At 41.0% G+C, this 12,436-nt stretch overlaps 1 protein-coding gene across 9 annotated transcripts in view; it reads right to left on the bottom strand.

Annotated features, from left to right (window-relative positions):
• The window catches only part of LOC107870618 (protein PHYLLO, chloroplastic), a 53,122-nt gene that overhangs the window by 29,569 nt on the left and 11,117 nt on the right, over positions 1 to 12,436 (bottom strand). For 7 of the 9 annotated variants that reach the window (XM_016717206.2, XM_047413129.1, XM_016717204.2 and 4 more), the window contains 8 exons: positions 12,284 to 12,355; positions 8,519 to 8,629; positions 8,255 to 8,449; positions 7,279 to 7,941; positions 6,527 to 6,751; positions 4,801 to 5,103; positions 4,107 to 4,174; positions 641 to 799 (listed from right to left, as the gene is read on the bottom strand). In XM_016717206.2, the coding sequence (XP_016572692.2) occupies positions 641 to 799; positions 4,107 to 4,174; positions 4,801 to 5,103; positions 6,527 to 6,751; positions 7,279 to 7,941; positions 8,255 to 8,449; positions 8,519 to 8,629; positions 12,284 to 12,355 (1,796 nt within the window). The remainder of the gene's footprint in view (positions 1 to 640; positions 800 to 4,106; positions 4,175 to 4,800; positions 5,104 to 6,526; positions 6,752 to 7,278; positions 7,942 to 8,254; positions 8,450 to 8,518; positions 8,630 to 12,283; positions 12,356 to 12,436) is intronic. The other 2 variants (XM_047413127.1, XM_047413130.1) reach the window with 2 other exon arrangements.

Raw genomic sequence — 12,436 nt, 5'->3', positions numbered from 1 at the left:
CATGGGATTTGCCTAAACTCAGTACTGAGGTTTACCCCGTCTTCCCAGGATTTGCCTTAACTCAGTAAAACTCCGGCCCACCATCGACAAGGTTGATAAAAGATCAAAGAGTGACTCTGATGCCATTCATGATGGCCTAACACACTAATAGTATTGTTCGCTTTGGGCCTAGGTCCACACGGCATTAAAATGTGTCACTAGGGTGCAAGACATGCTTACTTATAGATCCAATATCTCGCGTGTTTTGTCAATGTGAGACATCTTCCTTGAGCTAGGGTGTCACAACTTTGGTACCTAGTTTGATATTGTCCACCGTTGAGTCCCAAATCAAGTAGGAAGTGCAATTTAGTCTCTTTATATGGTCTTGGGCAATCCTCAAAGCTCATTTGGAGTTGAGTTAGGGCCAAGGTCCATTTTCTTACCAGTTACCACAGAGGAATATCTTATCAGGAATAAGAAGATAAGAAGGTCAATGTTGGGAGAGGCAGCAAAAAATCAAGATGCAACTTTAGAGCTGAAAACTGGAAGTGAAATTGTGACATTAATACAAAATTAAAATCATATATTATCAGCAATGTATACCTAACGCAAACCAAAAAAAAAATGTTGCCACTTCCATTAAACATCAAACGTTTCTTACCCATGTGCCATGCATAGGTTGTGAATTGAAACATTATGAGATGTGTAGAAATACTGGTCTAAAATGCTTCTTGCAGTCATATTCATAAGAGGAAGAAAACTGAATATGGCGCCACCACGGTTGTTAATAACAACTATAGTCATGGGCTTCCGCAACATCCTTCAAACATAAAGAAATCTATGTCATTTGGTGAGTATAACTTTTCATGAAATTTTCCATACGTGAAGCACAAAGATCTTTAACATAATAATATATCATCTAAATCATATGTTATGTTGGAAGTCAAAATCATAACATTTGTTTACCACATGAAAAATTCAAGCATGATACATAGGATCTGAACTAGGAACCAAAACTATCGACTACCTAGCATAACGAGCAATGGATAAAAAGCATAACAGTATTTAAGGAGCATGCATAATCAGTAGGAACTTGGGATAAAAGACTTCCATTCTATCAAAAACAAGAAGTCCAGTAAAGATATTGAAGAAACCAATCATTTTGAATTGAACTTTGGAACACAAATACAAGGCAGAAGAGCAAAAACATGAAAAAGGAAATTCTGAAGCATCAATTAACACAAAAGAAAGAGCAAATTGAAAAAGTAGCAACAAAGTGGGCGGAGAGGGGAGGCGGTGTTGCTTGCTGACATGTTTTACCCTAAAACCGAAAGGCAAATATAAAAAGCAAATAAGGATAATTAAAAAGAAAACTAAGAACAGTAATTTCATACCATAACTTCATTTGCGAATTCGAGTTTTCCGAAGGAGGAACACCATATTACGTTTCGTAGTTAGCGGCCAAGACTCAGATAGACTTTATGCTCCTTAGGAAGGGTGATAGAGCGCTATGTAAAGACTGTAAATTCATACCTAGCGAGAATCTTTCGACTCAACATAGGTTATTGATGCTGGACTTGGTAATCAATAAGGCCAGAAAGAAGAGGAGTGTGGAGGCACGACCCAGGATTAAGTGGGGTAGCTTGCCTTTGGCTAGTGCTTTGGAGATGGGGGAGAAGTTGAAGAGTAGAGGGGCTTAAAGAGTAGAGGGGATGTGGATAGTATGTGGGAGACGACTGCTAGTTGCATTAGGGAGATCGTTAGAGAGGTGTTAGGTGTCTCGAGAGGTTGATCTGGCAAGCATCGAGGGGACTGGTGGTGGAACGAAGAGGTTAAGAGGAAAGTGGAGTCTAAGAAGGTGGCTTATGCTAAGTTGGTTGAGAGCAACGATGATGATGAAAGGGAGACGAACAAGGAGGAGTATAAGGTAGCTAGAAGAGAGGCTAAGTTAGCGGTTACACCGGCTAAGACAGCAGTTTTTGAGAGCTTGTATGCAGCTTTAGAGGAGAAAGGCGGGGATAAGAAATTGTATAGGCTTGCCAAGGCTGGGAGCGGAGGGCCCGTGACCTTGACCAAGTGAAGTACATCAAGGGAGAGGATGGTACAGTGTTGGTTGAGGATGTCCTCATTAGGAAGAGGTGGCAGTCCTATTTTCATAAACTTTTGAACGAGGGGAACAAAGGTTTCATGTTGGGGGACTTGGAGAAATCTGAGGAGTGTCGCAATTATGGTTATTGTAGGTGTATCAAGGTTAAGGAGGTCAGAGGGGCTATTTGCAGGATGCGACGGGATAGGGCGACGAGGCCAGACAAGATTCCAGTGGATTTTTGAGTGGCTGACAAGGTTGTTTAACATCATTTTTACGACGGCGAAGATGCCTAAAGCGTGGAGGTGGAGTACGATGATTCCATTATATAAGAACAAGGGAGACATCCAAAGTTGCAACAACTATAGAGGTATTAAGTTGTTGAGACATACCATGAAGGTTTGGGAAAGGGTGGTAGAGTTGAGGTTGTGAAGGATCATGACTATCTCAGAGAATCAGTTCGATTTCATGTCAGGTCGCTCGACTACTGAGGTCATCCACTTTATGAGGAGATTAGTGGAGCAGATTCAGGAAAGGAAGAAGGACTTGCACATGGTATTTATTGATCTTGAGAAGGCTTATGCCAGAGTTCCCAGGGAGATTCTGTGGAGGTGCTTGGAGGCTAGAGGGGTACCCGTGGCGTACACTAGGTTGATTCAGGACATGTATGATGGTGCGAAGACTCGTGTGAGGACGATGGTGGAGATTCGGAGCACTTTCTGATTTTGATAGAGTTGCACCAGGGATCGACTCTTAGCCCTTTTTTATTTGCCTTGGTGATGGATATTTTGACGCGATATATTCAAGGGGAGGTGCCTTGGTGTATATTATTTACTGATGATGTGGTACTGATTGACGAGACTCAGGGAGGAGCTAATAATAAGTTAGAGATTTGGAGACAGACCCTCGAGTCTAAAGGATTTCGGTTGAGCAAGACCAAGACGGAGTACTTGAAATATGAGTTTAGTGATGTGTCGCAAGAGGCTGGCGTGGTTGTGAAGCTGAACTCTCCGATCATTCAGAAGAGGGAGAGTTTTAAGTATCTGGGGTCTATGATTCAGGGCAATAGTGAGACTGACGAGGATGTCACGCATTGTATTGGGGCAGGGTGGTTGAAATGGAGGCTGGAGTTTTATGTGATAAAAAGGTGCCCCCCAAGCTTAAGGAAAGTTCTACAGAGTGATAGTCTGACAGGCTATGTTGTATAGAGCGGAGTGTTGCCAGTTAAGAACTCCCACATCCAAAAGTTGAAGGTGGCGGAGATGAGGATGTTGCGATGGATGTATGGTCATATCAGGAAAGATAGGGTGAGGAATGAAATTATTCGGGAGAAGGAGGGAGTGGCTTCGGTGGGGGACAAAATGTGACAAATGAGGTTACGTTGATTTGGGCAAGTGATAAGGAGGGGCTCTGATGCTCCAATGCGGAGGTGTGAGACACTGGCTATGGATGATTTTAGGCGGGGTAAAGGTAGGCCGACGAAATATTGGAGGGAAGTGATTAGGCATGATATGGAGCAGTTACAGCTTACGGAGGACATGACCCTTGATAGAAAGGTATGGAGGACGCGGATTAAGGTAGAGGGTTAAGGGGTGGGAGTGCGTTGGTAACAGTAGGGGAGCGTTCTTTATTTGTGTCTGAAGTTTCTTGTTCGTGGTGTTGAGAGATGTCTATGGCTTCGGATAGATAGTTTTTAGTATTATCTTGTGGCTGTAGTATTATCTTGTGGCTAGTGGTGTTAGTTTATTTTGCATACTGTACTAGTTTATATGCATTTATGTTTTATGTTTGTTATACTGTTATCAGTCCTAAGCTGGGGGTTTATCGAAAACAGCCTCTCTACTTCACCTGAGGTAGTGGTATGGTCTGCGTACACACTATTCTTCCCAAACTCCACTATGTGGGAATACATTGGGTATGTTGTTGTTGTTGAAACTTCATTTGCCGATGATAATACATGTCACTAATTGGACCAGCACTAAAGCAGCATTGAAGGATGTTAAACAAAATGGAAAGAGAAAAGAAAAATAACACTACTCACTGCTTGCTCAAAAGGGCCAACCCATTTGTGTCATGCAGAAAAGAAACGTCTCCAACTACACAAAGTACCTAAAACGAAGCACAATGTTAAATTCCACTAAATCATCTGTGCATAATGCAATTACAGAAGAAAAAACTCCAGAACAGAAGTGAACCACAGAAAAAGGAAAATGATACTTCATTGCTAATAATTTTGAAGGTCGAACATTTTACATGGACTGGACTCTAGAACTAATTGAACTGAGTGATAATCTAATTGCTAAGAAGTGTACAAGTTTAAGAAACTAAATGAGGTTTTGCGCAGCCTTAAAAACTATATGAGGTATCTTTGCCAGCCATAGTGGAGTGTGATATTAATACTTTATACCACTTTTCAATGGTGCCAGCCGATTCTATATCTTACATCACACCTTAGCCAGTGAGGGAAAATATTTGCTCCAAGATTGTTCTTGACACAAAAGGCTATGGAATAAACCAGCCTAAGAATTGTAGAGAGAAGCAGTTACAAGAAAGTAAACAAAGGTCAACTTCAGTGATCACATACAATGAAAAAAAAAAAAGAAAAGGCCAACACAATGGCAGTTCTTATTACACTACATTCTCGGTAAGAGGAACGTGATTCTGTAATTAGATTCCTATGAACGCAGTGATTATTAACCAAATATTGTTTTTAGATCAAAGTTTAATCCACTCACTCGTTTGTTGCATCCAACTGCAAAACCAGCAGCTGTGCTAAGCAAACCATCAATACCACTAGCTCCTCTATTAGCAGCGACCTGAATAAAGTGGCAAGGTAATTCTGAGCTGAATACGGCTGCATCCCTGGTACGCTCTACCCAGTTACCGTTACATGCGTACATGTCTGCATCACGTATTGGCATGCTGTTACCCAAAAATACAGCAGACTCGCAGTGAATAGCTTCCAGAGTCATTTGTGCAACACAAGGCTCAGTCAAGGAGTACTCAGAATTGATTAGAAATGAGATGTCCCATGCAGCCTACATAACAGGAATGAAGGTGAATAAAATAAATAAGATTGTGGCAAGGAATAGTTATGAGAATAGGATGAACAATACACAACAACAACAACAACAACAACAACAACATACCCAGTAAAATCACACAAGCAGATACACACAAGCCATTAATTACTAGCTGACTTAACAAGAAACAAACATGTACTTGCTCTCCCTCAAGAAGCTTTCAAAACTAACCACTTCATAATTGAGGATTCATTTTATGACAGTGATGTCCAGTCCAGTTTGCACACTCCTTGACTATTACACCAATACCTGCCATCTCCCACCAGTTTAGGCAAATGGGAAAAAAATCACCTAGTGGCATTGACCATAGACCATGTTAAGTATCCCACATCGAAAAAGGGATGGGTAATTGGTCACCTTATATGGACTTGGGCAATCCTCCCCTCATGAGCTAGCTTTTGAGGTTGAGTTAGGCCGAAGATCCATTCTTTATCATGGTATCAGAGTCAAGCCCATTCCAAATCTTTGTTCACCCATGTTGGGCCCCATATTATATTTTCCACGCTCCAGTTAACGAGGTCTGGCCGTGCGGGGGAGTGTTTAGTATCCCACATCGAAAAAGGGAAGGGCAATTGGTCTCCTTATATAGACTTGGACAATCCTCCCCTCATGAAATAGCTTTTGAGGTTGAGTTAGGCCGAAGATCCATTCTTTATCAGACCATACCCTTTTTTATAACTGTGGTGTCCGGGCCAACTTGTGAGCAGCTCGACTAATTCTATGGGATAACTGCTACCTCTCACTGGCAATAGATACCAAGATACTCTGTCCACCAAGAATTGGACTAATGGGAAAAATCACCTAGTGTTTTTTGTCTCCAACGGGATTTGAACAGGAGACCTCATGGTTCTCTTCCCACTTCATTCACCACCAGGCAACAACCTTGGGTGCCACTAGAGGATACCCTTGGGTGCATCGAAATTGAGAATTTTATGCGGCAAGCCTCATATTATCGCATTCTAATAAAATTCCAGGCAGACACTTAGTAGGAGGAAGTGTTCAGTTAAACTCCTCAGTCTTAACTAAGTTGCTCATAGCTTTGTTCGATGCTTTGCAATTCCATGCAGGCAATATCTGGAAAATGTGTGGAAAATAAGATGCACTACAAACACTGGTAATAGATTTAGAGGTACATATCTATAGAGATATATACATACTTGATATCACACACGCTTGCAGACAGAGCATACACTTGAGAGAGAGAGAGAGAGAGAGAGAGAGAGAGAGAGAGATCCTTTTCTATCTTTTACTTGTGCTTGGAGGAAGAGGCAGAGTAGAAGTTCAAGGAAATATGTCACAGGAAAAATAGACATTATATTATACGCAGATTCATGATTTGCAGTATGGAAGATGACACAAGGTCAATTAAATTACATACCACATTGTTCAATGCTTGTAAAAAACATTCCCATTTTCTCCTAGCATGTGGCGTACAAGTTGTGATCAAATAATCTGCAAATTGAGGAATCGCACACTGGATTCTATGTGTCACAATATGTAAAGGATCATGACGATTTGGATGACTGTCAACCATTATATATGAACATGGAAAGCAGCTCTCTAGCAGTTGAGCCACACGCTTGCTTGTTATGCGACTTCCAATCTGTTATATATACCAACTGAATGAAGTACCTTGTTTGGCCATAATTGACTAAATACATGTAACATGAAGCATAATTTCATATACATATAATTTAACAGAATATATTGCGCCTACTCATTGAAATCCAACTTTAGCAATACTAATTTCATCTCTGGGACATAATACAACCAAAATTAAGTTTCCTACAAAAAAACACAGAATCACTCATGAACAAAGGGGAGGTTTTCAAGCAATGCAGGAAAGTTATCTGCAAATCAACTACACCACAGCAAATGCTCATATATTCACTTAAGAAAGTCAGGGGAGCATGGCAGGAGGTGGGTTTGGAGAAACAGGCCCAAGCCCACAAAAGTTAGCATAGTCACAAATCATGTTATAACTTATATCCATTCCGCTTTCTGTGAGCACATTTCATTACCAAAACAGTATATAATATGTCTTAAGGAGTCAAGAACCAATGACGGAAACAAGTTCATCCCAAACATAGTGCATGGAGCTAGATCAGAGAAACCTACTTAAGCACATACCTGGATTATCACGTCTGCCTTCATCCAACCCTTGATGGAGTCTGAAAGCAGCATATGATCTAGATGATCGATAAAAAGAATTGTATCTTCAAATTCAGGAAAAGGAACAAAATATTTTCTCAATCGGAGACCTGACAGAATGTCAACTACAACAGGCCATGAAAGGTGTTTAGCAAGGAGAAGAGCAGCCCATATGTCATCCTCCCGGTGTATAGCACCAAGCAATAAAAGGCCTCTATTTGACTTTTTTATCACTTCCAGAGCGTCATCCGTAAAGGTATTGTAATTGCATCTATAAGAATGTTGAACTTGGATATAGCTGGTAAAAGGTACACTGGTTGACATCCAAGAGTCTAACCCTCTTAAACAAATAGGGTTCCACGTTCTTGGACTATTTTCCAATGGTTCTCGAAAAGGGCAGTTGATATGAACTGGACCACATGGTGAAGAAGTTGCAATATGAACAGCAGAGTCGATGGAGGTAAGCACCATTCTTGCAGAAATATCACCACTGGGCACAGGAAGACTGAAGAAGTGCCTCACAAATGGACCGAAATGATTGACCTGATTGATGGCTTGGTTTGCTCCAACATCTTGCAGCTCTGGAGGTCGATCTGCTGTAAGTAACAGCAGCGGAACAAATTCTTGGCTGGCTTCCACGACCTATGCATATCCATTGAACAGCTTTAAAATGACTCGAAGCAACATTGCAACTAAATAGAGTACTACCTTCAAGAAGGGCAAGCAATCTCTAAAGAGCATTGAACTTTTTCCTCAAATATAAGTTGATTCTTTAAAGAGGAACGTAAAATGATGCATAACTAGGACACTTAACTTTCTCAGGCTGTTTTATATAAGCTACTTGTTGAATATAGCTGTCATCAATTAAAATTTGAATCAACATATGAACAACGAGGAAACAAAATAGTATTGAAAACTGCTGAAATGAATATGAATATTAAGTCTTAGTACTCACAGCAGGATGAAGATTTGAAACTGCTGTGCCTGATGACGTGATGACAACAGCAGGTTTATAGGAACTTTTGGCGTAACCAACGGCATGAAATGCAAGTGAGCGTTCATCGATGCATGCAATACAACTTGTCGTAGGATGAGTAGAAGCAGCAATAGCAAGAGGAGATGACCGTGATCCTGGAGCTATACAAAAATACTACATGTGGAAGAATCAGATACTTGTAGTCCAATTAAATAAAATTTATGAAGTTACAGATAGTCTCACCGTCAGACCAAGTCGAGTGCATTCCTCAATTATCAGAGATGCCCACAAGATATTGATGTTTGCACAATCTTTCAAGCGGCAAATAAATTGTGTGTAATCATTCTGTCCATGCTGAAAAACAGTAACGGCCCAAAATAGTATCTCGAAGGTTTTCAGATGAACATAACATCAAAAAGACCAACTAGACATAAAGCATCAACTTCTAGAGAAGGAAGACCCCACCAATAGAGGTTGCATATAATTTTACTAGTCATGAATTCACCCAATTACATGGATACAGACAGAAATGTCACCTATCAAAAGGGTCCATATTGTTCATAGTGCACACAAACATATTTTGAAATGGAAAACGTAACATTAAAATCAACAACAACATTATACCCATTGTATTCCCACAAAGTGGGGAAACATAACATTAAAATCAGGTCCATGAAAAGTATCGCCAAAGCAAACATTTAGAATAATTGTGACAACTCTCATGATGCTGAAAAAAGCAGAAAACTTAACCAAATATCAGAAAAGCTCCGTCAACATTAGCTTTAAAGGAACAATATAGAAATAAAGGAGAGACTCACAAACTAATGACTGACAACTGAAAAATAGGTCCTTTAGAGGTTTTAATTGTAATAGTGTATCAGTCCTGAGCATTCCGATGAATCAAAGACTACCTCAATTGACGGATGAGAGTGGCCTTCAAATGAAAGGGGAATACAGAAGTAACCAAATGGACTAGAAGAACGACACAAGGAAAATGGCAAAATCATCTCCGTTTCGAACTTGAAAATCACAAAACATAAAAGATGGAAGATACAAAAGAAGCTTTCTATATGAAAAATTATTTGGGTCACTACAAGATAGAGAAATTTTGAATCAACATATTTTATTTTATTTTTTTGAAAAAATATGTATGGAATCTTTGAATCAACGGATTTCAGTAATCAACAACAACAACAACAACAAACTCAGTGTATTCCCACCTAGTGGAGTCTGGGGGGGTAAGATGTACGCAGTCCATACCTCTACCTCTAAAGAAGTAGAAAGGCTGTTTCCGATAGACCCCCGGCTCAAGGCACGAGATACCACACAAACACATAGTAAAGCACAGAAGCAGATTACATAACATAAATACGGCACCCATAAGTAATATAAAACAGAGGAAAGCAGAGGAAAGCACACAGATTCGTGATAAAACATGGAACACGGAACACGGAATCATAACAGGAATAAAACCCCCACCAAATAATTCTCTACACTAGCGACCCAAACTGGCCCTAGTCCTCTGCCCTAATTCGCGTCCCCCAGACCTTCCTATCTAGGGTCATGTCCTCGGTGAGCTATAACTGCTCCATGTCCCGCCTAATCACCTCACCCCAGTACTTCTTCGGCCTACCCCTACCCCACCTAAAACCATCCAACGCTAGCCTCTCACACCTACGGACCGGGGCATCCATGCCCCTCCTCTTCACGTGTCCGAACCATCTCAATCGGGCTTCCCGCATCTTGCACTCCACTGAAGTCACACCAACCTTCTCCCGGATAGTCTCATTCCGAACTCTATCCCCTCTAGTCAGCCCACACATCCAGCGCAATATCCGCATTTCTGCCACCTTCATTCTTTGGATGTGGGAGTTCTTAACTGGCCAACACTCCACTCCATACAACAAAGCCGGACGGACTACCACCCTGTAGAATTTGCCTTTAAGCTTGGGCGGCACCTTCTTATCACACAGCACCCTCGACGCGAGCTTCCACTTCATCCATCCCGCCCCAATCCGGTGCGAGACATCCTCGTCAATCTCACCGTTACTCTGGATCACGAACCCAAGATACTTGAAATTATCCCTCTTACATACATCCTGTGCTTCCAGCTTCACTACTACGTCATTCTCCCGCCTCACGTCATTAAACTTGCATTCCACATACTCTGTCTTGCTTCTGCTCACCCTGAACCCTTTAGACTCAAGAGTTTGCCTCCACACCTCTAATTTGTCATTCACACCCCCTCGAGTCTCATCTATCAGAACTACTCCATCACCAACGCAAACAAAAAGGGACTAAGAGCAGATCCCTGATGCAATCCTGTCAGGACCGTGAAATGCTCTGAGTCTCCTCCCGCCGTCCTCACCTGGGTTTTCGCCCCATCATACATATCCTTAATTGCTCTGATATATGCCAGCGGTACTCCACTCACCTCCAAGCATCTCCAAAGCACTTCCCTGGGGACTTTGTCGTAAGCCTTCTCCAGGTCGATAAACACCATGTGCAGATCCTTCTTCCTTTCCCTATACTGTTCCACCAACCTCCGTACCAGGTGGATTGCCTCCGTCGTCAAGCGGCCAGGCATAAATCCAAACTGGTTTTCCGAAATAGACACTATCCGTCTCAGCCTCACCTCGACCACTCTCTCCCAGATCTTCATAGAGTGACTCAATAACTTAATCCCCCTATAGTTATTGCAACTCTGAATGTCCCCCTTATTCTTATAGAGAGGGATCATGGTACTCTACCTCCAAGCCTCGGGCATCTTTGCCATCCTGAAGATTTCATTAAACAATCCAGTCAACCACCTTACACCAGCCTCTCCAACGAACTTCCAAAACTCCACCGGTATCTCATCCGGCCCCGTCGCCCTACCCCTTCGCATCCTGCGAACGGCCTGTCTAACCTCTTCTACCTTAAAACGTCTACAATAGCTAAAATCCCGACACTCCTCTGAGTGCTCCAGTTCAAATATGTTCAATGGGTTCAAATATGGGATCTTTGTTCATGTCAAATTGCTCAGGCCAAAATCATCTGCAATAGCCTATAAGAACTTGGGGTGATACGAGGGAAAATTTTCGGTAGGTAATCCGATTGAGTTTAGAACAAAAAAATTTTATCACATAATACAAAGATGTTTCACCAAAATGATCGTCTCTTTGGCATAAATATTTTGCAAACTAATATTCATTTGGTTAATACAGGATTAGATAAAGTCAAAAGGATAAGTAAGACCCAGCATTAGATTCTACTGCTGAGCTTTTTCTCATTTACCTCGAACTAAGGACATCTAAAGAGAGCATACCGAAAAATATAACCTACTTCCTCACATGTTGTAACAGGACATTTAGATGCTAACACATGCTAACTAAGAGGAGAACAATAGCTAACCGCCTTTTTTTTTACCTTATAAAAAACCAAAAGCTAACTATTCTGTTTTGGCAAGTTAAAATTATGGAAATTCTTTTGACAACTCGAGCTAGCTGTTTTTTGGTACTTCTGTTGTAAACCTGTTCCGAGGTTAACTTATTTGAGGGATACTGATGTGGAATCACAACGGTGCTAAATCACCAAATTAGCTAACAAGCAAAGACAACATCATCGGCATCATATCTGCTGGAAATATATCTTCCAGAATCGTTATGCTTGAATTCTTGTAGCGATCTTTACCGAAAGCCCCCACCACCACCACCACCCGGCTTTAATGGTACTATGACATATTTAACATAATATAAATAAACATTACTTGACTAACCAGAGAGTAAAAGAAATTCATATTCTCCAAAAATAATCTCGCTAGAATTTTAGTCAGAAGCACATTCATCTAAAGAGATTCATCATTCCAAATCATTGCCAAGTTACAACAAACCTATGCACATGATCTGCAACTAATGCAGCAGCACCATATTTAGCACAGAGAAGTAGAAAAAATAAAAGAAACAGAGCACGTGCAATCTAATATTCATACAAAAGTCTCTAACTGACGATATTCATAAACTGACATACCATGTTATTCGAAATTGCAAAAGCAGGTGATAGTCTCGCAACGAACTGGCTGGAATAGCATGAGGCATCTTTCTGTGTGAAGCAAATACAATTAGAGAAAATAATTAATAAATAAACAAAGCACAGCTCATGAGTGAAAGAACATGATTTTTT

This window comes from Capsicum annuum, chromosome 5 (assembly GCF_002878395.1).
Source record: "Capsicum annuum cultivar UCD-10X-F1 chromosome 5, UCD10Xv1.1, whole genome shotgun sequence".
Lineage (NCBI taxonomy): Eukaryota > Viridiplantae > Streptophyta > Magnoliopsida > Solanales > Solanaceae > Capsicum > Capsicum annuum.
Note: the sequence above shows the minus strand (reverse complement) of the source record. Positions and strands in the feature narration are given on the sequence as shown.